This window comes from Canis lupus, chromosome 32, assembly GCF_048164855.1.
Source record: "Canis lupus baileyi chromosome 32, mCanLup2.hap1, whole genome shotgun sequence".
NCBI classification, from domain to species: Eukaryota; Metazoa; Chordata; class Mammalia; order Carnivora; family Canidae; genus Canis; species Canis lupus.
In genome coordinates, this window is record NC_132869.1 from 11,547,616 (window position 1) to 11,575,346 (window position 27,731).

At 36.8% G+C, this 27,731-nt stretch overlaps 1 protein-coding gene across 1 annotated transcript in view; it reads right to left on the reverse strand.

The window, feature by feature from the left end:
* Positions 1-27,731, reverse strand: part of INO80 (INO80 complex ATPase subunit) — a 129,783-nt gene that overhangs the window by 53,051 nt on the left and 49,001 nt on the right. The window contains exons 14-24 of the mRNA XM_072808387.1: positions 27,545-27,640; positions 20,615-20,674; positions 20,009-20,151; positions 18,803-18,887; positions 17,661-17,778; positions 16,439-16,524; positions 13,217-13,384; positions 12,882-13,015; positions 11,054-11,121; positions 10,249-10,342; positions 9,307-9,478 (exon numbers count right to left, since the gene is read on the reverse strand). Of these exons, the coding sequence (XP_072664488.1) occupies positions 9,307-9,478; positions 10,249-10,342; positions 11,054-11,121; positions 12,882-13,015; positions 13,217-13,384; positions 16,439-16,524; positions 17,661-17,778; positions 18,803-18,887; positions 20,009-20,151; positions 20,615-20,674; positions 27,545-27,640 (1,224 nt within the window). The remainder of the gene's footprint in view (positions 1-9,306; positions 9,479-10,248; positions 10,343-11,053; positions 11,122-12,881; positions 13,016-13,216; positions 13,385-16,438; positions 16,525-17,660; positions 17,779-18,802; positions 18,888-20,008; positions 20,152-20,614; positions 20,675-27,544; positions 27,641-27,731) is intronic.

Genomic DNA, 27,731 nt, shown 5'->3' on the forward strand with positions numbered 1-27,731 from the left:
CAATCAACATGGGGCTCAAAATCACAACACCAAGACACAGATTGAGCCAGCCAGTGCCCACTTCCAACAAAACCTTGAAATATAATTTTTATTTCCTTTGCATAATAAAACAAGGCTATTCTACTATCTAGCACCACAAAAGAAAGCAGAGTTGGAGAAATAGTATCTCTTCATTATGTTTATAAATAATCAAGGTTACACAATCAGAATTAAGTAGGCAAATCAAATAAAAATACAAGATACAGAATACTATTGAGATTGCAATGAAAAAAAATTTTCTTACAAGGACTTAGGGCTTATGACCAATGAATTCCTGAAGATAAAAGTCAAATGTCATTCTGTGTTTACTATTTTCCTCAGCCAGCATTTGCTGTGGCTAATAAAACTGAACAAAATGAGTAACAAAGAGCAGGGAGAGATACCAACATCCTTTAACCAATTTAAGAACTTTCATGATGTCAGTCAGAAGCCATCAATAGCCTAGGCCAAAATATCAGAACTGAGAATATCAAAACAAACTTTATAATGAAATAATATAAAAGCCCAACAGTAAGAGGCTCTGGTCATTTTAAGATATGTTCATAAATTCTCTGGTAACTGGTAACTTTCTCTTCAAAAGTAGAGCCTAGTTCTCTACTCTTAGCATAACTCCCAAACCTAGATCATAAAAGGCATTGTGGCTCTTCTTTGTGCTTTTGCACATTTTTTATGTCATGTTAAGCTTAGTTTCAGAGATTCCAGAAACTGTAAAACTTTCTTTGTGGCAGAGACTATCTTTCCATTAATTACAGAGCTTGCACCAATATTCAGTGGAGTTTTCTACCTTATAAAAAGGGTACGCCTGGGTGGCTCAGCAGTTGAGCGTCTGCCTTTGACCCAGAGCATGATCCCAAGATGCAGAATGAGTCCCACATCGGGCTCCTGGCAGGGAGCCTGCTTCTCCCTCTCTGTGTCTCTCATGAATAAACAAAAACAACAATAACAACAAAAAAGGTAGCTAACCACTTTGCTTCCCCACCAATTGTCTGTCTCTTGCATATTCAATTTCCTTCTTTGCAGTCTTCTTCCATTTTAATCTTCAAATCTGAGTCTCCGCTTTCCCACAAATTCAACTTTGATTAAACCCAGAGTCCCTCCTGAAATACCTCTCTATTCTTTTTAAAAATTTTATTTGACAGAGACAGAGAGAGCACAAGGAGGGAGCAGCTAGCAGAGGGAGAGGGAGAAGCAAGCTCCCCGCTGAGCCAGGAGCCTGATATGGGGCTTGATCCCAGGACTCTGGGATCATAACCTGAGTCAAAGGCAGACACTTAACCAAATGAGCCACCAGACGCCCCTGCAACTGGCTACCAGATTACTCCTTCCAATGGCTTCACAGTAGCTACCAAGTTTATTTCCCCAAGACTACAATTATAGCATCTGTGGAAGAATGCAACTAAAAAAAGGGCTAAGACTCCTGGTTTAATAACTAAATCTCAAAAGACTGGCATTTAAAGATTCCTTTTTGGCTTTTTCTCTTGTTTAGCTCCAGTCTTTGACTTGGAATATCCTTCCTCCTACCCATTATCTCTATCACTCCAAGTTCAACTAAAACAACACCATTTCTACAAAGACTTTTGTCCATTTCAATCTAAAGTGATTTCCGATTCTGAACTTTACTACTAATTATCCACCATCAATCTGGCAATTAACTATGTCTTCTTCCAACTTTTATACTGAATCATTTTTGTTTTTAAAGTCTTTCTAGGGCACCTGGGTGACTCAGTTGGTTAAGTGTCTAACTCTTGGTATTGGCTCAGGTCATGATCTCAGGGTCATGAGATCAAGCCCTGTGCCCTGCTCCAAGCTCAGCAGGGAATGTGCTCAAGATTCTCTTTCCGTCTGCCCCTCACCCCTATGCACTCTTTAAAAAAAAAAAAAATATATATATATATATATATATGTATATATATATAGCAGTACCTAGGTGGCTCAGTCAGTTAAGTGTCTGCCTTGAGCTCAGGTCATGGTCTCAGGGTCCTGGGACTGAGCTCCTAACTGGGTCTCCCTGCTCAGCAGGGAGTCAGCTTCTACCTCTCCCCTGCCCCTCCCCCTGCTCGTGCTTTCTTCCTTACAAATAAATAAAATCTTAAAAAAAAAAAATGTATATATAAGGTCTTTTTAAGTCTGCGTGTATGTTTACTACATGGGTGAATGCTTTTTCAAACCAGAAAACAGGGACCATGCCTGTTAACGCACCCTGCCCACTGCAGACACTACCTGACAGGTTAGCATTAATTATATATGCTCTCTGTGGGAGTAGACTGACACTGGGAGGAGGCTATTTTTAAAAATATTTTATTTAAATTCATTTTGCCAACATACAGTATATAATACCCAGTGATCATCCCATCAAGTGCCCTCTTTAGTGCCAGTCACCCAGTTACTTCATCCCCCAACGCTCCTCCCCTTCTGCAAACCTTTATTTCCCAGAATTAGGAGTCTCTCATGGTTTGTCATCCTCTCTAATTTTTTCCCCACTCAAGTTTCTCTGGGAGGAGGCTATTCTAAAGGAAGCCTGAACTAGCAGAGAAAAAGGAGCATTAGACAATCCCTGATCATTAAGCCAAGATCACATTCTACTACCAGAGATTCATTCAATCAATAAGTTCTTCTGACATATAGATCAATTCACCCATTCACTGCAAGTGGCCCTTGGTATTTAACAATTAAAAACAGTATGGAGAGAGAAAGAAGAGTGTGTGAAGGAGAAGGAGTATTTCCCCCAATTAATATTGGGCCCTTCCCTCTATCATCATTCCTTACTCAATTAAGCTTCTTTTACTATCCAAACTAGTGGTCTACAAAGAAAGCTTCATAGCCAAGATTAATAAGGTAAATAATATTAACATGTTAGTTAAAGTGTATCATTTTAAAGAAAATAATACACAGGTAAAGTAGTCACAATGGAATTAAGTATAATTTAGTAACAGGGGGAAATAATCAAAAAACATCTGGGACCAGTAGTCTATATATCTACAATGTTGAAGAGTTTAAAATATTTATAAGCTGATTCTAAAATTTACATAAGAATGCAAAGAGCCAAGAAGAGCCAAGGCAATAATGAAGAAAGATGAAGCAGAAGACCTATGCTACCAGTTATCAAAACCTATGAAGCTATATATAGTTCAGACAGAGTGGTACTGGTTTCAGGATAGACAAATGGACTTCCTAATGGAACAGAAAAGGGCCCAGAAACAGACCCATACATATACAACCACCTATTTAGCAAAAGCAATGCTGAGGGCAGTAAGGAAAATCATTTCAATAATTGGACAATAAATGACAATCCTTACCACAGACTAAAAAAAACACAATTCCTTGTAGGTTGGAATGTGAAAGGTAAATTAAAAAAAACTTATGGAGGAAAACACAGAGGATTATTTTCATGACCTTTGTATATGCAAAAACTTCTTCCAACAGGACACAAAAATGCTAACTATTTAACAAAAGACACCACTGAGAGTGCAAAAGTAAACTGCAGAGTTGAAGATAATCTGCAATACATAAAGACTACAAATCACTTTGAAAACATAGACACCCTCATAAAAAAATAAGATCTTTGAATAAGAATTCATAAAAGAGGGCAGGCCCCGGTGGCGCAGTGGTTTGGCGCCACCTGCAGCCTGGGGTGTGATCCTGGAGGCCGGGGATTGAGTCCCACGTCGGGCTCCCTGCATGGAGCCTGCTCCTCCTTCTGCCTGTGTCTCTACCTCTCTCTCTCTCTCTCTCTCTCTCTCAATAAATAAATAAATCTTAAAAAAAAAAGAATTCATAAAAGAGGTTATCCAAATGGCTAATAAGCATTAGAAAGGGTATTCAATATCATTATTCATAAGGGAAATGTAATTTAAAGCCTCAGTGAGATACCATGGCACAGAGGGGCTAAAATGAACAAATAACATTACATTCTGGCAAAGATGTGGAACAACTAGAACCTCTCACATGCTGTTACTGAGAGTGAAAATACTGGTCCAATTGTTTCAGAAAACTGTTTGGCATTATCTATTAAAGATGACCATAAGCATACGTTATGATCCAGCCATTTGACTACTAGATACTCTACAAAATACATATGAATTTTCACTAAAAGATGTGTATGGTAATACCCACAACAGTAGTATTTATAATAACAAAAACTAGAAAGCACCCAAATATTTGCCCACAGCAACTCTTGGGAAAGCAAGGAGGACAGAGCAATGGAGAGGGAAAAGTAAATGGTAACGGGCACAAGGGATTTCTGGAGTAGAGTTCCAGTAGTGTATCTGAAGTAATACAGCTGCATAATTTTTGCACTTTCTCATATGTGTGTTAGTATCTCTAGGACAGCCATGGCAACAAAAATGAAGACATAAAAAGTTTAATATGCTACACTTATTACTTCTGTCTCTAATGTACTTGGCTTGTTATCTACTAAAGCAAAGCAAATGCTCATCTTTTCAGAATCAAGTTAGCTGCTTCTTAGAATCATGAGTTCATATAGTAGCTAACTAAAAAAAAAATTTTTTTAACTTGCCTAATAACTTCATTAGGGTACTTACTGGTTATCATGCCCAAATTTTATTCCTACCCCCACAAGATTTAAAGATGGACCCCACATTTATGTCAGTCCTTTTCAAATCTTTCATGACTTTTCTCATCCTTCTTAAGTGTAACTCACCATCTGAATTATAGTATTTCTCGAGTTATACTATTGGAACATTTACTGAAAATAGTAGGGGCACCTGGGTGGCTCAGTGGTTGGGCTTCTACCTTTGGCTCAGGTCATGATTCCCGGACCCTAGGATGGAGTCTTACATCAGGCTCCCCCACAGGGGCCTGCTTCTCCCTCTGCCTATGTCTCTGCCTCTCTCTGTCTCTCATAAATAAATAAAATCTTTAAAAAATATATAGTAAGCATAGTTATAAGTCTATTTCCAGTGAAAATAAAAACTCTGATTCCACAGTAGTAAAATCCCTATTTAAACAAAGTGATCTTCCATAGGATTGTAAATTATATTAACAATGCCAGAAATATTTTTCTAGACCTCAAAAATAGCAAACAAGTCATAAAAGGCATGAGAGGCACAAAACACATATAATGAATTTATCCCAAACAAGAGATTCCAAGACTTTATATTTAAAACTAACTGAAAAACTCAAGCATCAGCACAACAGATAATTATAACCTATAAATCTTAGCACTCTTAGCCAATCTTTGAGGAGTTATTATTTTTTTTATTTTATTTTTTTTAAAGATTTTATTTATTTATTCATGAGAGACAGAGAGAGAGAGAGAGAGAGAGAGAGAGAGAAGCAGAGACACAGGCAGAGGGAGAAGCAAGCTCCATGCAGGGAGCCCGACGTGGGACTCGATCCCGGGACTCCAGGATCACGCCCTGGGCTGAAGGCGGTGCTAAATCGCTGAGCCACCAGGGCTGCCCAAGTTATTTTTTTTTAAAGACTTTTTTTGTCAAAAAAAAAATTTTTTTTAATGGAAAACTGGCAGGATCAGAGCAGACTATGAAATTTCAAAGGGTGGCTTTCAGGTGTGTATGTACGCTAAAATATCATGCATCTTAGTTTTAACTTTTATATTCTTAACTAACAAATTTTGGAAATCTAAAGGATTAGGTGTCCAAAATTTCATTTTCTACTCTTCTTTGCATAACAGACAAAACCAGTGTTCTCTAGATAAATACTTCATGAATAAGAAAAACTTAGGTTAGATAAACCAGTGTGAGAAACAGGACAGTCATGGTGACAGGCATATTCTAACAAAGCCATTTTTGGGGGTCAATTCTCATAATAAATCACTTTGCTCAAGCTTGGATCCCGTGGGTTCTTCTAAATTAGTTATCTTTACTTATACAATCTCCGAATCCCAGGTATATAACAGTTACATACCAGAATATACTAAGACAGAGACGGACCTTGACTATTCACTGTATGTCAGAGTTCCTACAATGAAATGTGCATTCAGCTCTCTGAGCAACTTCTGGTGTTCTCTTTCACATTCAGAAAGTCAGATTCTTCCTTAAGTTCCAAATGTTAGTTTCTTTATTTTCTTACTATTAAAAAGAATGATCCAGAATGGTCTACGTGGGGATTAATACTATGCCTATTAATACTATAAGGTCACATAATGCTCTATTTCTCAAACTGTGAGTAGTGAGGATCATGAAATAATTTTTTAGTAGGTTCCAACTAACATTAAAAAAAAGAACAAAAGGAAAAAATCAGGATACATTGTACATGAAGGTTAAGTATTATTTTGTGAATATTGTTATAAAAATTTATATATGTATATGCAGTATTTCGTGTATCTATAACACTTACCAGGTTGTGATATAAAATATTCTTTAAAAAAATATTCCTGTGTTATGGTTACACTTCAATAGCCACAGATCTAATGGACTTTATTATATTTTTATTAATTGTTACACATGGAGACTCAACAAAATAATTCCTTATTCAAAAGTTAGGGCAACCTTTAAGATACTATGTAAAGATCATTCTGCTTAATTGAAAGCAGTAATTTCTTAAGACAGATTAACAAACTGGCAAAATACACTGCCTGGTTGATACCTCAATATATACATGTTGGTGATAAGGATGATGAATTCAAAAGCAGAGCTTTTGTATGCTTAGTGTTCCTAAGCATACAGAATTAGCTTTCAGCTACCTGCAACCCACTGGTTATGGACATGGTAAGCCCCTATGACAGCAAATGTCCATCCACAACATGAAATAAAATTAAAAAGGAAATGAAAGTGAATCTAACTTCAATTAGATAACCTTATAGATTTCCGTGTCAATTCCCCATAAGGCATACTGCCATATCTCAATTTCTCAGGAAATTCATTAACTGATACAAGGACCTCACTGAACAGATACACTGAATACACTACTTTATTTTCAGAAAATAGAAGAATACAAATAAGGGAAGGAAGATCTTTGAGAGTTAAGTAAGATGTAGGTGTCTACATAAGAAGGCATAATAAGCCCCTAGGAGAATGGTGCTTCCTGTATAAAAAAACAAAACAAAACAAAAAACTAGCAATGATTTATAACTATAGTAATGGAAATTACCCAATGTAGCTGAACCAGTCTATAGGAGGAAGTCAGGCAACTCTTGACCAGGTATAGCAATATCTCACTAGTAGGAAATGGCTTTGTCACCACTGACTACGTTATTCCAACAGGACTGGAACCTAATTCCACTCTCCTTTTTGCATTACCAATCTCTCCAGAGTCCAAAAAAGTACATAAAGCAATGCTTGAGAAACCAATAGGGAAAACAGAAGGAAATCATATGGGTTCTTCAGTGTAAGGGGGCAAATACCAGGTCCAACCAAAGAATATCCAATATTCAATAGCAATTAACTGTAAGACTAATGACCATTAATTTTCTAGTGAACACAAGGAAAATGCTCTGTCTTCTTAAGTTTTAATTTTGTTGAAGAACCGCAACATATAAATAGACAAATCTTTTTTTCAAAACTTTCAAAACTCGGGATCCCTGGGTGGCGCAGCGGTTTGGCGCCTGCCTTTGGCCCAGGGCGCGATCCTGGAGACCCGGGATCGAATCCCACGTCGGGCTCCCGGTGCATGGAGCCTGCTTCTGTCTCTGCCTCTCTCTCTCTCTCTCTCTGTGTGTGTGTGACTATCATAAATAAATAAAAATTAAAAAAAAAAAAAAAACTTTCAAAACTCTACAGTGTTCCCCATTTCATTCAGAATAAAACCCAAGTTTTTGCAATAAGTGATGATATCCCTTATGATGTGGACTTATATCTATAACCTTATTTCCTGTCACTTTCTCACCTATTCTACAATGGCTAAACAGTTATATGAAAAAGTGTTCATCATCATTATTTTTCATGAAAATATAATTTCAAATCACAATGAGGTAACACTACAAATGCAACAAAATGGACTGACAATATCAGGTATAGGCAAGGAGGATGAACAGCAACAGACTTCTCACACTGCTAGTGGGACTATACATTTTTATTTATTTATTTATTTATTTATTTATTTTTTATTTATTTACTTATGATAGTCACAGAGAGAGAGAGAGGCAGAGACACAGGCAGAGGGGGAAGCAGGCTCCATGCATCGGGAGCCTGATATGGGATTCGATCCCGGGTCTCCAGGATCGCGCCCTGGGCCAAAGGCAGGCGCCAAACCGCTGCGCCACCCAGGGATCCCGACTATACATTTTTAAAACCTTTTTGGAAAAAGGCTTGGCAAGGACTGCTAAGTATAAACATACATATGCCTGATGATGCAGTAATTTCATTCCTAGATATAAACCCCAAAGAAATTAGTACTTACATTTATCAAAAGGCATGTACAAGAATATGCATTGCACTTTTTTTTAATATATTTTTTTAAATTTTTATTTACTTATGATAGTCACACACACACAGAGAGAGAGAGAGGCAGAGACACAGGCAAAGGGAGAAGCAGGCTCCATGCACCGGGAGCCCGACATGGGATTCGATCCCGGGTCTCCAGGATTGCGCCCTGGGCCAAAGGCAGGCGCCAAACCACTGCGCCACCCAGGGATCCCATGCGCCACCCAGGGATCCCGCATTGCACTTTTATTTATAATAACTCCAAAATGGAAGCAACCTAAATATCCACCAACAGTAGTACAGGTTATAAAATTGTGGTCTCTTTGTTCAATGGAATATTTCATAGTATTACAAAAAATGCTACAATGCAATGTGGATGAATCTCACAGACATAATATTGAGGGAAAGAAGCTGGACACAAAAGTGCACATAGTGGATAATTCCACTTAAATTAAGGTCAAGAACAGGTAAAAATAAGCTACAGTGATAGAAGAGTTGTTTTGTTGGTTCATTCTGAACTGGAGGTATTAAATGGGAAGATGCATGAGGGAGACTTCTGGGTGCTGGAAATAAATGTTCTATACCTTAATCTAGGTATAGTCTAGTAGTTACACAAGTGCATACACATGGATAAATTCAAAGAATTGTACATTTAAAAGTTCTGTATACTTTACAGTAATATATGCAAAATATATATTAAATATACACACAGGCACAAGTACACACACTATTTTTATATATAGATCCATAAACATACAGAATGCCTATGAAGTTATAGTAAAGCTGTAACTCAATACACTGCTCCCACTCTAGGAACTTGTGGCTCCATGAGGCTATCACTGATTTTACTATTCCTTTTACTGATGCAAAGAGAAGGGAAGGGAAGTACCACCACAGATAGCTGATGGTGAAATTAAGTGCTTACCTTTAACAAAGGGCAGCTGCAAAGGTTGGGAAAGGAGAGTGGAAAATTAACCCCAAGAAGGAAATCCTTGTTTCTCAGATATCTCTGCTGGTTCTCCCCTTCTGGCTCTCCCCAGGAGCGCAGCTGATGGAGCCTGTAGGAGGCTTTCAGAGACAGGAAAAGAGCTAACCATCTGAAACAGACCACAGCAGACATGCTTATTCAGTGCTCCATGGAGGTTTGAGGGTAGTTCAGAGCAGTGAGGAACCTTGTCTTTCATTCATGTGTCTTTTTTGTACATCTCGAGTATTTTAGAAACAGTTCTTTCCTACTTTCAGATGAAGCCATTTCACACTTTTCTTCTATAAATTCTTTGGCATGACTTGGTTTGCTACTATGAAAACTAAAATCTTCCGTAAAGCTCCTCTCAGTGCTAAAGAATATTTGGCTCTATCACAAAAATTCTGTTATAAAAACATCCTCATATTAGAGAGATAGCTTTTTCTAACGAGGTCACTATTTATCACATAAATACAAAATAGTAACATAAGTGAAAGCCATTATTCCAAAGAAAAAGAACACAGAACTAAGTTTCCCAGAATACTCAAGGCAAGCTATGCTGCAATTACTAACAACTAAAGGACTCACTGGCCACTATTTGTCCTAGAGATGCAGATACAACACAGTAGACTAACTAGAAATTAAGAGGATTTAAAGACCTTCTGGTAGTATCTGGGGAGGAGAGTCGAAATAATTTTTATTTAAGGTATATCATGAAGCATCATGCAATTATTAAATGATCAAAAGAAAATTATGATTCCCTTATAAAAATGTTTACTCTTAACAAGAAAAAAATAAAAGGCTTGCTAAGATGATATAATATTAAGTATTTAATTTCACAGTTCAACCTCTCACCCTGTTTATTCCCACCTGCTCTCTCATCAAATTAAGCAAACTTCTCACCTGGCCAAAAGTCCCTGAAGCATGAGGTTTGCCATTTCTGCTGGAGATACATCAATAAAGCGAAGGAAGGAGAAACAACTTTCTTCATTAACACCTGGAATATCAAAGGACAAAGTGAAATCCAAAAGCAAACCAAGAGATAACAGTCAACTAAAGCTACTGAACTGCTGTTGTTTTATTTAACAATGAAAAGATATATAAGGTTTCGCCCCAGCCCCAATGATGGAAGTCAGGGTGTTATAATTTTGTACTACAACCCCAAATGGGAGAGGCAAACCTATGAGATATAGCATACATGAGCCAGAGTGGAACTGGCTTATCAGCTACCTTTGGGCTTTTTGGATTCTTGGCTAACTGCCTTTCTCTTTTTATCATGGTAGGAAAAAGAAAAGTATAGAGCTAAAAGATTCTGAACCTTTGCCTTAATTCTCTAGACAATGCTCAAAGTTGAGCTCCTCCTTTCTCTTAGACTAAGGAGGAAGGAACCAAGTCACATTAATGAAACTCCTGCATTGTCTATGTCAAGTTTCAAGGGTGTAAGAAACTCTTAAGAGGCAGGTATAAACTAAAGATGGAAGGTCAATATAATGATTTTTTAAATGATTTTTTATTGCTTCCTGTTATAGCTGCAACTCATAGCATCTACAGATGAAGACAACTAATTTACTTAAAGCTTATCAAGACTCTATAATAAAGACCTAGCATGCAGGCAAAACTATGGCTAGTTGAAAATAAGTCACTCAGCAAAACAGAGCATTCTGTAAAACCCTGGCCTACTTTCCTTCCCCCAAATCAAAACACCTACCTTTTCTGTGAAAGAGAGACTCCTGGATATAGTCTGGTGCAAATGGAGAAAGAAGAACCCTTAACCACCTGTAAAATCAGTAAATAAAATAAAATAAAATAAATCCAACCCAAATATAAATATGGGGAAGTTAACTAGACTGGAGGCTCAAAACTAAAAATAATCTTTTAGATTTGAAACAGTTTCTACTTTTTTTTTTTTTTTTAAAGATTTTATTTATTTATTCATGAGAGACAGAGAGAAGAAGCAGAGACACAGGCAGAGGAGAAGCAGGCTCCACGCAGGGAGCCCGATGCGGGACTTCATCCGGGTCTCCAGGGTCACGCCCTGGGCTGAAGGCGGTGCTAAACCGCTGAGCCACCCAGGCTGCCCCTGTTTCTACTTTTAAAAGGCCTATTGCCATATTGTTAGGCAAAAATCATTGCACAAATGTCAGAAAGTACTAAGTAATTAATACAGATATAAGAAAACAATACAAGTTTAAAATAGTCTCAATTTTATTTCAAAGAATCCCAATTTAAAGCTATAAGTTACCATATACTATATTAAACAAACAGCACTATAGCTCTGGTCTATATCCCCCTGCCCATCTAGTTGAGTAACAGCCAGGAGTTACCACAGATAAAGACTTTTTTTTGGGCAGCCCCGGTGGCCCAGAGGTTTAGAGCCGCCTTCAGCCCGGGGTGTGATCCTGGTGACCAGGGATTGAGTCTCACATTCGGCTCCCTGCATGGAGCCTGCTTCTCCCTCTGCTTATGTCTCTGCCTCTCTGTGTGTGTGTCTGTCATGAATAAATAAATAAAATCTTTAAAAAAATTATTTTTTTAAAAAATATATTTATTTTAGAGAGAGAGCGTCAGCATAGGAGAAGGGGCAGGAGGAAAGAGTAAGGGAGAGAATCTCCAGCAGACTTCCTGCTGAGCGGGGAGCCTGACTTGGGGTTCAGTTCCATGACCCTGAGATCATGACCTGAGTCGAGATTGGGAGTTGGACACTTAATAGACTGGAGCCACCCAGGGACCCCAGAGACAATGAATTCTTAAAATTAAACCCAAGAAATGTGTCTCAATTTCAGATTCATTAGGCTAAATATTGATTATTTTGATAATGCTGCTTATACTGTTTCTCTATAGAAGGAACTCTCCAAATCTAGGATTCTCAAATGTTGATGCGCATAAGAATCCTTTGGGAGCTTGTCAAAAAATCCAGAAGCCAGGGCTATCCTTACTTACAGGTATAGAATGAACCTATACACCTATTTTCTGAATGGAATTGGTCTCTAGCGTATTATATTAACAATCACTTCATCTTTACTAAATCTGTCATGGCTGATTCCAGGAGGAAGATAAATTTGATTAACTTAAAATACAATCAGTTATCCCACAAGTGCTAGTCCCAGTAAAATAAGGCACCACAAAACAAGTTCAGTATTGGAGTGGAGATATTTAGTGATCTCTCTTGGTACATGTTCACAGACATATGTGCATTCCTCATTCAGAAAGGAAACCAGAAAAAAAAGAAAGAAAGAAAGAAAGAAAGAAAGAAAGAAAGAAAGAAAGAAAGAAAGAAAGAAAGAAAGAAAGAAAGATAGATAGATAGATAGATAAAAACCAGAAATGGCTACAGCAGTTAAGGACATCCAATTAACCCCTTGATACTGTGCAGATTCCTATTACAACATCTCTCAATAAATAGCTGTCCATCATATGCTTAAATATCTCATTGTTGGGGAAATCAGATACTCTCCACTAAACCTCCAAGAGCACTAGCCACAAAACCTCAAATTACAAAAACAACCTGTCTCAAATTACAAACAACAGGTGAGTACCTGTCTCGTGAATGGTTGAAGACCCTGATCTGTCCATGACGGTAGATAAACTTTGAAATCTGGTATGGCTTTAGGGAAATATGAAACGGAGACCAAGTTTCTTGTCGTTCAAATAACTCTGGGTGATTACACACCTAAAGAGGAAGGAAAATGAGGCACCACTGTCATGCGCGGAAATGATGAGGCATCCCAAACTCTGAATATTCACCTATGTGAATATATACTTTATTTCATCTCTTTTTAACAGCCTTTGTTTATTTGGCAGAAAGGTTAGAGCCCTTTTCTTGAAATGGGTTAATGAAGACAACTCCAAGGCAGCTGACCTACAATCTTACCTTCCTAAACTGCATGACTAGATTCATGAGGCTGCTGGTGGTGGTCTGTGCTTGCTGGGTAGAGCCCATAGAAGACTGCAATAAATCCTCAATAGAAATTTTGTTCTTTAGTGCCTGATATAGCAGCTTCTGTCGGCTGGTCAGCTGGCAATACATTAGAATCTCAATCTAAAAATCAATAAGGACATTTATATTTTGAAGTTTATAAGAGAATTCAGCATCACCGTTAGAAACAAATGCAAGCCAGATTATGATTGAACAGACAATATCCATATCTCTAGAAACTCAGTATCTCTATAAACCTGTGATATGGCTAATCATCCAGAAAAAATTCTTTTCTTGACATTCTTCCCTGTCATTTATTCACTCTGCATACTATCCCTGAGAAAGCTCTTCCACTTCCAATAGCACCAACTGCTATCCATTGCAGTACCTTGCAAAAGTATTTTCCTGAACATTCTCAGCCCCATATTTTCAACTACCCCCTATAATAGTACCAGTCAGGGAGTCAGTGGAAAAAAATATCTTTTCCACAACTTACTAAATTAATTAACAGCATTACATTCACTCAGTAACCGAAAAAGAAATTTCAATCTGCTCTGGGTTTTCTTTCTCTCTCAATGCCCATGTTCTGCCATTTCCTAAATCCCTCAAGTACACCTGGAAATTAGCCTCTAATAATCATCCTTTCTGACCACTCTCATTGTCTTACTGCAGAATCTCATCATATCTAATCTAGACTGCTACTATCTGGGAGGAGTGTCTTTCTGCCTACAGTCTTTACTGGTTCTAAGAAACTTTCCATATAAATCTTATAAGGTGATTCCAAAGTTGAAAAACCTTCAGTGTGTATTACTGTCTATAGTAAAACATCAAAAATTCTCTGGGAAACAGAGGTGGTCTTCCATACTCTAACCAACCACAACTGTCCCAGTCTCATCACCATGTCCTCCTATATATCTTACCAACAATGCTCTGAATAATGTTTGCTAAACATGCTGCATATGTGAATGTTGTTCTACCTTTGTTCACAATGCTCTGGTTGCTTAGCATCCACCTGTTTCCTTACCACATTTTCCTAGTAAATGCCAATTTACCATTCCAGACCTAGCTCACATATGTCATCTCTGCTTTGATGCCTTCTCTAACCTTCCTTAACAGAACTATTCCCTTATCTGTGTTCCTATTATACTTCACATAGACAATCACTGTATCTCTTATGATACAATATTAGTTTAGTTATATATTTATCTCCCTTGGAAATCTGAATGGAACCTGAATAGAACCTGGACACTACATCTTTATATACCAGTGGCTATCAGGCAATAAGAGTTTAATAAAGAAATGTATTATTTAAAAACAAATCAGAAACAATACTGATGTTTAAGAAATCTTAAGAAAAATACTATGCATGGTGATTAAGAATCATACTACATCTTCTAACCACATCCCCACTCACCAAGTAGCAGAAATTATGACACCGCTAGTTTTTTAAGCCCCTTCCGATATAAAAGAATTCATTGTTTTATATAGTATTTTCCTTCTATCAGGTATATCTGTGCAACACTACTCTTTAGTTAAAACCAGCCAGTTTCACAAAACAGTCATCAAGTTTTCTTAAAAACAAATAAAATAAAGGTACAAGGATACTCTTCTCTTTAAAGGTACATTCCCACCACAATCTTCCAAATAGAGTTACCAATTTCAAAATAATCAAACCTTCTGACAGTGATATAGGAGAATCACCTGATATCATCAAGAACCTTGGAAGATGCCTTGTAGGTAGAGAGTAGAATTGTGAGAAACAGGTGGGATATATGGAAGATGGGGAAGAACTCTGAAGGACTAGGTACTGGGAGGAAAGAAGAAGAAAGCAGAATATGGAGAGGATTCACAGGAGATAAGAAAAAAATAACAGAAGTCTGATAAGGATTCAAAAAAAGATATTTATAACCAAAAAAATGTAGTTTTTAAAGTAATCTCTACATCAAACATGGGGCTCGAACTCATTATCCCAAGTTCAAGAGTCACACGTTCCACTGACTGAGCCAGCCAGGCACCCTAACACACCAAAATTACTGGCTTAGTATAAGAAAAAATATTACAACCCGAAGCACACTCAACTTCTAAATCTAATTCTCGGTTTACAGAAATAGAGGAGACCAAAGAACATGTTAAACAACACCACAATGATGCAATTAGCAAAATCCTCTATGTGGAAAACTCTAGGAAAAGTAACTCAGTTTCTTCAACAGGGAAAAATAGTAGGGAGGAATTAAAAGATAATTAAGACATGTATCACCCAAATGCTATGTGTGGGCCTTGCTCAGATCGCAATTTCAAAAGTTCTTTAATTGTTTAACAGAAAAAAGAGGGAGGCAGGGAGAAGTTGGGAGGAAAACGGAGGGAAGAGAAACACACAGAAAGAAAAATGGGGAAGTTGAGAAAAATGGGGAAGTTGACTGGATACGTGACATTACAATGGAACTATTGTTTTCTTTAGCAGAGGTGATAATATATGGTTATGTCTAATTTTTTTTAAAGATTTATTTATTTGAGAGAAAGAGAACACATACAAGTGGGGGGAGGGGTAGAGGGAGAGACCAGAATCCTGAAGCAGACTCCCTGAATGAGGAACCCGATTCTGGGGCTTGATCACAGGATCCTGAGATCACAACCTGAGCCAAAATCAAGAGTCAGCCACTTAACTGAGCCACCCAGGCACCCCATAGTTATGGATTTGTTAAAAGATTAAATTAAAAAAAAAAGTCGAAATGTTTTAAAGATATCTAAGAACATATTTGTAAATGAAATAAGACATCTGAGACTTGCTTCAGAATAGTCTAGAGGGATGGGGATGGAAATGAGTTGATCACTGTTGAAGCTGTATGATGACTACAAGAGGGTTTGTATACTATTTTTTCTACTTTTATAATGTCTCAAGTTCATAATAATAAAAAGTATAAAAGAAAAAGAAGAAAGAAAAAAATATTACCTGCCTTGGTTGTCTGACTCATTTTTTTTTTTTTTTTTTTTGGTCTGACTCATTTTAAGCCTTCTTTGATCCACTAAAGTTTAATGGTCTTTTCTCAAACTATTCGCCCTTCAACTAAATATTTACCAAGGAGGGTTTTTTTTTTTGGGGGGGGGGGGGGGGGTTTGTCCTGAAACCCTAAGGTGGTGCCTATTAAGCCTTAAACTGATGAAGTCTTCTTTCCTTACCTTGTCAGACAATTCATTTTCTACATCCTTCTTGATTCTCCTCAGCATAAATGGCTTCAAGATCATGTGTAAGCGAGAGAGTTGATCTAAAATGCCAAAAGGCCCAAGACAAATAACACATTATATTGATTTAACACAAACAAAAGAAGTATCATGATCATCTCTCACTAAACTGTTCTTTTAACTTTTGGCTTAATGAACCTCTAAAAGAAGACTGAAATTTAATCTTTCCTTAAATAGGAAATCAAAGAGTCTGAATTTTCACAGAATCCACCTATAGTTGATGGGGCAAATGCATTTTTCTATCATTTACTCAGACCAATAAGGACCACTTTATTTTTATTAGAATTCACCTTTAGAGTGTTTTAGGATCATTTTATCAAGGACAGAGTTCTCACACCGGTTGAATGGAAGCTATCTGGGGCTCCCGGTGTTCCCCCAAAATCATTTTTTCAAAGTGTGTTAGCAAATGAACAAATTGTAGTATAGGAAAATACTTTAGGACTTTTCTAATAGTTGGCAGATGTCCATTCATATCTATGTAATAAATACCTCATAATGCTCTTTATTTTTAAGATTTTATTTATTCATGAGAGACACAGAGAGAGAGAGGCAGAGACATAAGGCAGAGGGAGAAGCAGGCTCCATGCAGGGAGCCTGACATGGGACTCCATCCCAGATCTCCAGAATCACGCACTGAGCTGAAGGTGGTGCTAAACCGCTGAGCCACCCAGGCTACCCCCTCATAAGGCTCTTAAAATTCATTATTCAACAAGGTCAAAAGTATTGATAAATAAGGCTTAAAATATTCTCAGTAGAAACAAATCCTAATATAGAAAAAAAATAACAAAAATGAGCCCTCTAATATTTCGGTTTTTATCACAGGATAAAAACCTTCCCTCATCCCATAAAGAATATAATTCTGATATGAATTTTTTAGAAACTACATAGAAAATGAGGATTCTGAAGCCAAAATATGGTATTTTATGAATTCTACCTGTTCTACCTTGATTAAATAGTCTACAGTACAGCAGCATCACCTCTACTAGTCCTTTTGGCTCTTTTAAAGATGAACAAAGCACATAATTACTTTATAAGAGAAACATTCTCCTCATCCTGATTGTTCTACGAATAGAAGAAAAATTCTTCACATAGAAGCAAATACTCAATTATGTGGTTGCCTACACTGATAGGCAGAAAGAAAGTTCATAAAAGCACTCACTCTCATCAATGGCAGATTTGTTTTCGGCATGGCTCTCAATGTCCTTGGAAAACCATTCATTGAATTCTTCATGTGAATCAAATAATGTTGGCATAATGAAATGTAGTAGAGCCCAGAGCTGGAAACAAAAGAAGTGAAATACTGTAGGACAACAAAATGACAGTGTGTGAGGATATAATGAGGGTTTGGAGAGTGAAAGTTGCAGGTGTGTGTATGTGTCTGTGTCTAGGTATAGGTGTAAGTGTGAGTGAGTGGGTGAGAAGGAATGAGTGTGTAAGAACATGCCTCATCAACCAACCTTAATTCTATAAGGTGCTATAAGCAAACTGAGATTATTTTTCAATTAATTTCAAACTAAAAGTTGGAAAGTACAAGTCCTGCTCAGATTTTGCAGTGGGATAGTTTTAAAGATCTTCTATATTTAAAAATATTCATTTCACAACTGAACACAATCTAAGGTAAAATAACTTGCTAATAATAACTCTTAATTAGGGGTCAGTAAATTATGGCCTATGGTGCCAAAGCTGGTCTGCCAACTATTTATTAAACATTTCTGTCAACTATTTTTATAAATAAAGTTTTACTGGGACATAGCCACACCTATTCTTTATGTATCATATATGGATGCTTTCATATTATAATGGCAAGGTTGAGTAGCTGCAATAGCAACTATATGGCCTGTAAAGTCTGAAATATATACTATCCGAAAAAAAAAATTTGCTCTCTGGCTCTTACAGAAAGTTTTCTGATCCCTGTTCTAGATGAAAAATTATCTTTTCTAAATAAGGAATTTTAGCTCCTCTCAGTGCCAAAGAATATTACCTTCTCAATCTATCATAAAAACTTCTCTGCATTAGATGAATAGAATTCCTAATGTGGTCACTATTTATTCCATAAGTACAAAGGAATACATGAATTTATTTGCTTATGCCAGAGAATAATAGGAATGATGCCTAAAAAACCCATTGAAAGCAAGCTATGGTCAAATTCTCCCTTTTATAGTGTGGATTTTAATTTGTACATGAAGACCCCTTCTGTAGAGGGTCTTCATGTTCCAAGTGGGCATGGAAAAGAATTCTATTCTGTGCTAGAACCATTCCATTTAAGGCAGGCATAAAACTGAAGCCTTAACTATTGCCTACCTCTGCCATGGTGTTCTGAATTGGGGTTCCAGTTAGCAAAAGCCGATTCCGACATTGGAACTGCAAGAGGATCTTCCAACGAACACTGTTCAGTAAAATGAATTACAAATTCCAAGTTAGCAGTAAATCTTTCTTTATCCTATTAAGACCTTATACTTCTAAAAATGCTTTCCAAAAAACTACCAAACACCCAGAATCAAATACTCCACCATGTACACAGTGAAAAATACTATTCAACAAAGCTGAGGACAGGAAATGACGCCTATATAACTGAAAACCTGGTATTAGGTTTAGAAAAAATAGCCTTCAAATGGGCAGAATAAGATCCTTTCTGGCTTGACAAAGTACTCTACTATCTTTGGTCCATTTTGTTGACACAAGCCATTTAATCGTAAGGTATTTATCTTGTAGTAGAAAGCTTTATGATTATTAGTATGTGTGCTTCCAGTGAGTTTAGAGAGATCAATGGAGAGACAGTGGAAGAGTATGAGAAGAAAATGCAAACTGAGTATACTGCCCCTGGCTATAAGCATGTCCTTCTTCAACAGAGTATAATATGAAGTAATGTATGACAGAGGATAGAAAGTACCACCCTGTCAGTTAAAATGGATCTCTAAGAAAGTCTTATGGGCTCACCAACAGTTAATAAAAATGCATCAAAAGCAACATTTCATACCACTAACACTTTGAGGTCAAGTACTGATTGACTATTTAGTCTGTAGTTTTGAAGGTAAGAGGATATTTTAAACATGTAACTGACAATAAAAAAATCCTGTGGCTCTAATAACCATCCAGAGACCAAGACAACCTGCATAAAACAGAATCTACAATCTGTATAATGTAATATTCTACTTCCTATTAAGACTTCTTGTTCAAAATAATCTCTGAATCAAAGGGCAACGAGCCTTCTCCCACAAAAATGTTCCCTGAAGAACAAAGACCTGTTAAGATGCAATAATTATTGAGTAGAGAAATAAAAGTTAAGAAAAACCCTGTTTCTAAACATTGTTTGTATTCCATGTAAAATGCAAAAGGTAATTTTTTTCTGGTCATATACATGGTATATGTAGACCATATCATACCATGTTCTGAAACCTCTCTGATCTTTATTCACTGGTATATGTATGTATCATATGCTATCTGTATCATATATCTATATATCTATACAGCTTCAGTCTACAGTTTGGTTTCTATTAACTGTGTTACCTGGAACTACTCTTGAGTGCCTGAGCCTCATCCAACACCATGTACTGCCACTTGACCCGCTGGAAATACTTTACATCCTGCACCACCAGCTGGTAGCTGGTGATAACCACATGGAAGGGGGCATCCTGAGTGTAGAGGGTCTTCTGTAAATATAAGAAGGGAATAATGAAAATAAATACCTAATAATACATAAGATAATGAGGAATGGACTTTATTTTCTAAGGCTAAGAAGTTTAAGACAGTCCTACTGAAGATGTGCTTCTCCCACATGGTAGATGTGTAGTGAATTAAACCATAACTGCTTTTAAAGTACTTACCTTAATTACAGATCATATTAAAAATTAGTCTTCAGCTTATTTAAGAGTTCTTATTTAATCCTGGACTTAGAGTCTAGATGATGTCTATAATGGGCAAAGTGTTATAGAAGTAAAAAAGTGTACTTGCCTAGTGTCTAGAAATATATATAAGATTTTATACATGAAAAAAAAAAAAAAAAGATTTTATACATGAGAAGTTACTCAAATAAAATGGAGAAATGATGGCATATGTATAGTGTGTGTATATAATATGCAGGCATATGTGTATATGCATTAAGCTAAAAGTTACCTGACTCCAGAATCTCCTGATAACTTTTCTATCATGAGGATTTCCCCAATACGGTAGCACCTGGAAAAAGGACCATTATACAGATTACTTCTTACTTATAATCTTAAAAAGCATCATTATAAATGTTATTCAGAAGGACTTTAGAAGAACCTAAAGCAAAAAAGAAAAAAAAAAAGTAAAGAATGAATAGAGAATTCCTCTTCTGTCACTGCTGTTAGCACTCTTCCTGCTGACTGAATTAAAGCATACATACATTTGTTTGAAGGCTTCAGAACACTACTGTGGCAGAGCAGAATCAGAGAGGGTCAAGATCCAGAAAAGAAAGTCCATCCAGAAAGTAAAGCCTGACAGCTGGGACATGTCTTTCTTAAAGGTGTTGACTGATCCTTTCCAAAAGTTCTAGTTGGGAAACTAAGAAGTTGAGCAGAATTTTTTGTTTTTGTTTTGTTTTGAAGAGATGCAGGGTCTACAGAACAAAAACTGTAGTTCAAGAAGGAAAAATTCTGATAACCACCCACCTTCCTGGCCTTATGATGGGAATCCTAGGATACATACCCATGGGCAGGAAAGGGCAGCTACACATAGATGTGCCTTAAGCCTTAAGAAGTACTGAATCCCAGCTCTGAATCATTTCAATTCCTGACTAGATTAAGGTGGGGACTTTGAATTATTAGTGCTGCCCCCACCCTACCAAATCACTAGAGGACAAAACCAAATCTAAACACATATAAAGCCTCCTTGGAAGAAGAAGAAAACAGATCCCACAATTATCTCTAGAATTTTTCTTATATAATGTCCAGTATACAATAAAAACGCAAACAAACAAAATCAACAAAAAACCCTCCAGACACATGGAAGACGAGATTCCATGACTGAAAACCAGTATGAAAAACACATACAGGAAATAAACCCAGAGTTAGACCCAGATGATGAAAATATCAGAAAGAGACTTTTTAAAAATAGTTGCTAATTTGTTCCTGGAATGAAAAGATATGCTTGGGAATTTCAGTGGTGTACTAGAAACTATAAAGTACCAGAGGAAATTTTTAGAACTGAAAAATATAACTAAAACTGAGAATTCAATTATGGGTTTAATGACAAATTAGATGCAGCTTAGAGAATATTAGTGAAACAGGTCAGAAGGAAATATTTAGACTAAAGCATGGAGAAATAAAAGAATGTAAAATTTATCACTTTTTCTGTGATGTCTCTCTAGATGTGGTTTTCTTTCAAAGTGCTTCTTGGATCTGTAGCTTGATGATTTTTGTTTTTTGAAAAATCTCAGTTACAATGAAATATAAAAATACAGGAAGAAATGAAGATCAATGAAAATAGTGAGTAGGTAATATGAATATATTTAAATAAATTTAAAATGTATAGATAACCATAACCATGCACGTTAAGTTGGGTGGTTAAGTTGGTTAAGCATCCGACTCTAATTCTGGCTCAGGTCATGAGCTCAGGGTTGTGCGATTAAGCTCTGTGTCCATGGTCTGTAGCTGGATGTGGAGCCTGCTCAGGATTCTCTCTCCCTCTCCCTCTGCCTTGACCCCACCCTGCTCACAGGCTCTCTCTCACACTCCCTCTCTGAAAAACAACATAAAACAAAGAAGTATAATAAAGCCTTGTACTGTCAGGGAACAGTAACAAAAAGTCAGGGATGCATGTTCCTTGACTTCTGGGTATTCTCCTGGGTATCTACTAAAGAATAAAATGAATACATAATTAGCAAACTAAGAAGGAATGAAAGAGTAGTAAATTCTAATCAATCCAAAGGACACAAGAAAGGAGAAAAAGGAAAGTTGTAGAAGTAGAAGAAGCGGAAAGCAAACAGCAAGGCAGATTTAAACTTCATGCATCAATAACTACATAAAGTCAGCATAAATATTACAAATAAAAGGCAAGAAAAAACCTTAAATGTTAACAGAATGGTTAAATGTAAAAGAAAGAAAAAGATACTACATAAAACCAGAAGAAAGCTAATCTATTTAATACCAGAGAAAATAGGCTTAAGGCAGAAAGTCTTAACAAGAGGAATTTCGTAATAATAAAAGGTTCAATCCATCAGGAAGATAAAATAATTGTAAATTTGTAAAACAACTTACAGCCTTAAAATATAAAGCAAAATGGAAAGAAGAAAACAGAAATATAAAAAAAATTAAAAATTAAAAAAAAAAGAAAAATGCATAAACCCTTAATTGGTGGTTTTTTCTTTTTTTCTTTTAAGATTTTACTTATTTATTTGAGAGAGATAGGAGAGAGCACAAGCAGGGGAGGGGCAGAGAGACAAGCAGACTCCCCACTGAGTTGACCAGAGCTGAAGTCAAATACTTACCAACTGAGCCACCCAGGTGCCCCTGTGGCGAATTTTAACATACTTCTTTCAATTAGTAATTATAGAGGCAGACAAAAAAATCAGTAAAGATACAGAAGAGCTGAAAAAACCCTGAGCTAATCAACATATACAACGCTACACTCAACAACTGCACAATATCTACTATTTGTAAACAGATACAAGACATTTCTAAACACTGACTATATGGTGGGCCATAAAAGAAAAGTTCAACAAATTTCAAACGATTAAAATCATAAGAAGCCCATTTTTCTATCATAGTGGATTTAAGCTGAAAATCAGTAACAAGAAGATACCTAGAAAATCATCCTTTGTTTAGAAATTAAGAACCTCTCTTTCGTTCATTCTTTCTTTCTTTAAAAGCAGGCCCAATGTGGGGCTTGAACTCACAACCCTGAGATCAAGAGTTGCATGCTCTACCAACTGCTGGCCTGGTGCAAGATTCACTCTATTAAATAAGTCAGAAATCAAATAGGGACTTGAAATAGAAGTTAGAAATTATTTTAAAGAATAACGCAAATGTGACACATCAAACCCTTGGGTGGCTATAGTCATTCTAGAAAGCAATAAATGCCCTTAAATATACTAACTAGAAAAAAGCTAAAAATCAACAATCTAAGCTCTATCTTGAGATGTTAGAAAAAGAAAAAAGTGCACAAAAAAAGTAGATCATAACAAAACAGCAGAAATGAAATAGAAAACACACAAAATAGCCAAATTTAGGAATGAAAATGGAACATTAACTGTGGAAAAAATGTAAACCATATTTCTTAGGGGGAAAAAAGAAAGTCAGAAGCACTGGTCATACTAGAATTATAAAACAAATGTTACTCAGATACCTGCCAAATAAAATGAACTTTCAGATGTTCTCATCATAAATCTAAATATCTTTTGAACTCAAACTGAGAAGAGTCTGTATTTAACTATGTTCTGTAGGGAAGTGAACATATTTCTGACAATGCAACAGAGTAATGGAAGAAACAGTGAGTCGATAGAGCAGAGGTCATCAAACCTTTTCTGTAAACAGGCAAATGATAAATATTTTAGGCTTTGCAGGAAATATGATCTCTGTCACAACTACTGAACTCTGCTGTTTTAGTAAGAATGCAACCATAAATAACAAACAGAAGAGCATGGTTGTGTTTCAACATATACATGTTTAATTTTCATATACCATTAGTTATGAAATAGGGCTCTTTTTAAATCAATAGCTTAAAACCATGAAAACTATTTTTAGCTTGCAGCTGTAAAAAAAAAAAAAAAAAACAGGTGGCAGATTCCTTAATTAGCTTAAATTCAGAATGACTTAGCAATTCCAATTCTAAGTACATACCAAAATAACTGAAATGAAAACAGGATGGGGGCAGCCCTGGTGGCTTAGCAGTTTAGCGCCGCCTTCAGCCTGGGATGTGATCCTGGAGACCTGGGATCAAGTCCCACGTCAGGCTCCCTGCATGGAGCCTGCTTCTCCCTCTGCCTGTGTCTCTCATGAATAAATAAATAAAATCTTAAAAAAAAAAAAAAAGAAGAAAAAAAGAAAAAAGGACGGGTGTTCAAATGAGAACCTGTACATGAATGTTCCCAACAGTGCTACTAACAATAGCCAGAAAGTAGAAACAACTCAAATACCACTAAGAGATGAATAGATGTGTGTCTAGATAATGATGTATTATTCAATAGTAAAAAAGAATGACATGCTGACACATATTGTAACATGAAGATATTATATGTGAAAAGAATAAGAAGCCAGACATAAAAGGCCACCTATTATATGATGCCAGTTAGATAAAACATCCAGAATAAGCAAATCCAGAGACAGCAGATCTGTGGTAGCCAGGGCTGGAGGCAAAGGGAAACAGGGAGTGACTGCTTAATGGGGAAAAAGTTTCGGGATCCCTGGGTGGCACAGTGGTTTGGCGCCTGCCTTTGGCCCAGGGCGTGATCCTGGAGACCCGGGATCAAATCCCACATCGGGCTCCCGGTGCATGGAGCCTGCTTCTCCCTCTGCCTGTGTCTCTGCCTCTCTCTCTCTCTCTCTGTGTGACTATCATAAATAAATAAAAATTTTAAAAAAATGGAGAAAAGATTTCTGTTTGGGACAGTGAAAAAATTTTGCAATCAGCACTGATCATTGCATCATACTGTAAATGTACTTAATGCTAGTAACTGTACACTTTGTATTAGTCTATTTTATGCATGTGTTTTTTGTTCTTTCTTAAGTAATCTCTACACCCAGTGTGGGGCTTGAACTCACAACCCTGAAATCTAGTTGAATGCTCTACCAACTGAGTCAGCCAGGTGCTCTCCCTATGCATGTGTATTTTATCACAATTAAAAACAACAACAACAACAAAAATTAGTATAAACGAAAGTGGCAACTGGAACAGGCCCAAAGGCCATATTTTACGGATCCCTATAATAAAATCAAAATGAAGCTCAAACATGCAAATGAAAGCTCAGTTCTAGGCACAGGAACAAAATTAAAGGACATTGTATCAATGATGCAAGCAGTAATGCATTGCCATCTAATAAGCAGTAAAGTTAATACTGAAAACTCAAGTGATTTGGTGGAAATTTTTAAGACTTAATTTTTCAACTTCCTGACTGTTCAACATGTACTGGAAGAGAGAACAAAAATGAATGAATGAATGCAGAAAAAATATGGCAGCTCTATATTCCAAATGGCAAACAAGTCTACAGAAATAATCAACAAACTGACATAGAATAATCTTTTTGAAAAAAACTATTTATTTTTAAAGATTTTATTTATATATTTGACAGAGAGAAGGTGTGGGGGGATAGAGAGCGAGCCAGACAGCACAAGCAAGGAGATCAGCAGAGGGAGAGGGAGAAGCAGTCTTCCTGCTGAGCAGGGAACCAATGTGGGGCTCCATCTTAGGATGCTGGGATTATGATCTGACCCAAAGGCAGACGCTTACCCAAATGAACCACCCAGGCGCCCTTAGAATGATCTCATCATCTTAGAAATTCAAAAATGAGTTAGCCAAATTAAAAGCTATATATTTAATGTGCCTTGTAAACCTTTTTTAAATCTACAATCAGAGAGGTGGGGCTATAGCCACAAAGGTATCCTAAAGCGGAATATCCCAGACGTGTCCTTATTCCTTACAATACATAAGCCAAAAAACATCTGACTCCCATCTCCACCTTATCCTGTGCCCTTTATATTGCATGGAACCCAGTATTATTATGGAGACCCCAAATCAGGGAGACCATAACAATAACTCTTGATACAGAATTTCCATAAAATCTTTTTCACCAAGCAACCTCATTATCATTACATTACTTTAGGGACAGAACACATATTTAACTGATTTCACCAGTTATACTTGCAAGCAATATAAAGCTTACCCATTCTTTCTCATCTCAGTAACTTTCCACAATTAAACCTGTTTAATAAATCTTACCCATTTCTTACCCAACTTAACGCAACATACTTTCCTGCTGATTACTTTTGACCTCAATCTCACTTCTTTCCCTCTAAATTAGTTAAAAATCAACTTTCTCATTATCTACCTTAGACATTATAATCTGGACTAGTTCGAAAGATCTGACTTTAAAAGTATCAAGAAAATGGATTATTTATGCATATATCCGGGGGGAGGGGGACACAACAATGCCATAAGTTACAGGATATGTGCCCTAATAATGGGATTTGCCAAAATCTAGTTTTTTGGGTTTTTTAAGATTTTATTTATTTATTCATGAGAGACACAGAGAGAGGCAGAGACAGAGGCAGAGACAGGAGAAGGAGGCTCCATGCAAGGAGCCCGATATGGGACTTGATCCCGGTACTCTGGGATCACACACTGAGCTGAAGGCAGACACTCAACCACTAAGTCACCCAGATGTCCTGCCAGAATCTCTGTTAAACCAATAAGATAGATATTTTCTAAAATATTTTCTACTATTTGACCAGGAGCATCAATCCATGTGGCTAATGCAGCAAATCATTGAAATTGGACTTTAGCTTTCTCACTTAGGAAATGTAACGATGTAATATACTCTCCTACTGCTCCTATCAGTAACTTAAAAAAAAAAAAAAAAAAAGATTTGAGAGAGCACACACACACGTACGAGAGAGAGAGAGAGAGAAAGCCAGTGAGGGAGAGAGGAGGCAGATGGGTAGGGAGAATCTCAAGCAGACTTCCCACTGAGCATGGAGCCCAGGACCCAGAAATCCTGATCTGAGCTGACCCCTAACCAACTGATGAGCTCCACCCATCAGTAACTTTTAAAGGGGCTGAATGCAAAGTATTTTGGAAAAAATTCAAAACTCAGACCAATTAGTAAGGCAGCAAAAGAAAAGTCAGAAAGTTTATTTTAAAGAGCAACAGAGGGCAGCCTGGGTGGCTCAGCAGTTTAGCACCGCCTTCAGCCCAAGGCCTGATCCTGGAGAACCGGGATCAAGTCCCACATCAGGCTTCCTGCATGGAGCCTGCTTCTCCCTCTGCCTGTGTCTCTGCCTCTCTCTCTCTCTCTCTTTATCTCTCTGTCCCTCATAAGTAAATAAATAAAATCTTTAAAATAAAGAACAGAAATTTTTGGATTTTTACCTTAAATTTAGGAACGAATCTAGTAAACTCCTGGTGCCAATTGTTAAGTGTAGAAGCAGGTGAAATTATTAAAAAAGGTCCCCAGATGTTCTCTCTCTGAAAGACAAAAACTGGGTCAGCTAACTGCAGGAAAACTGAAGATATTTAGTTCAAAATTATAATTAATGACAAGCGCAGCTTAAGAATA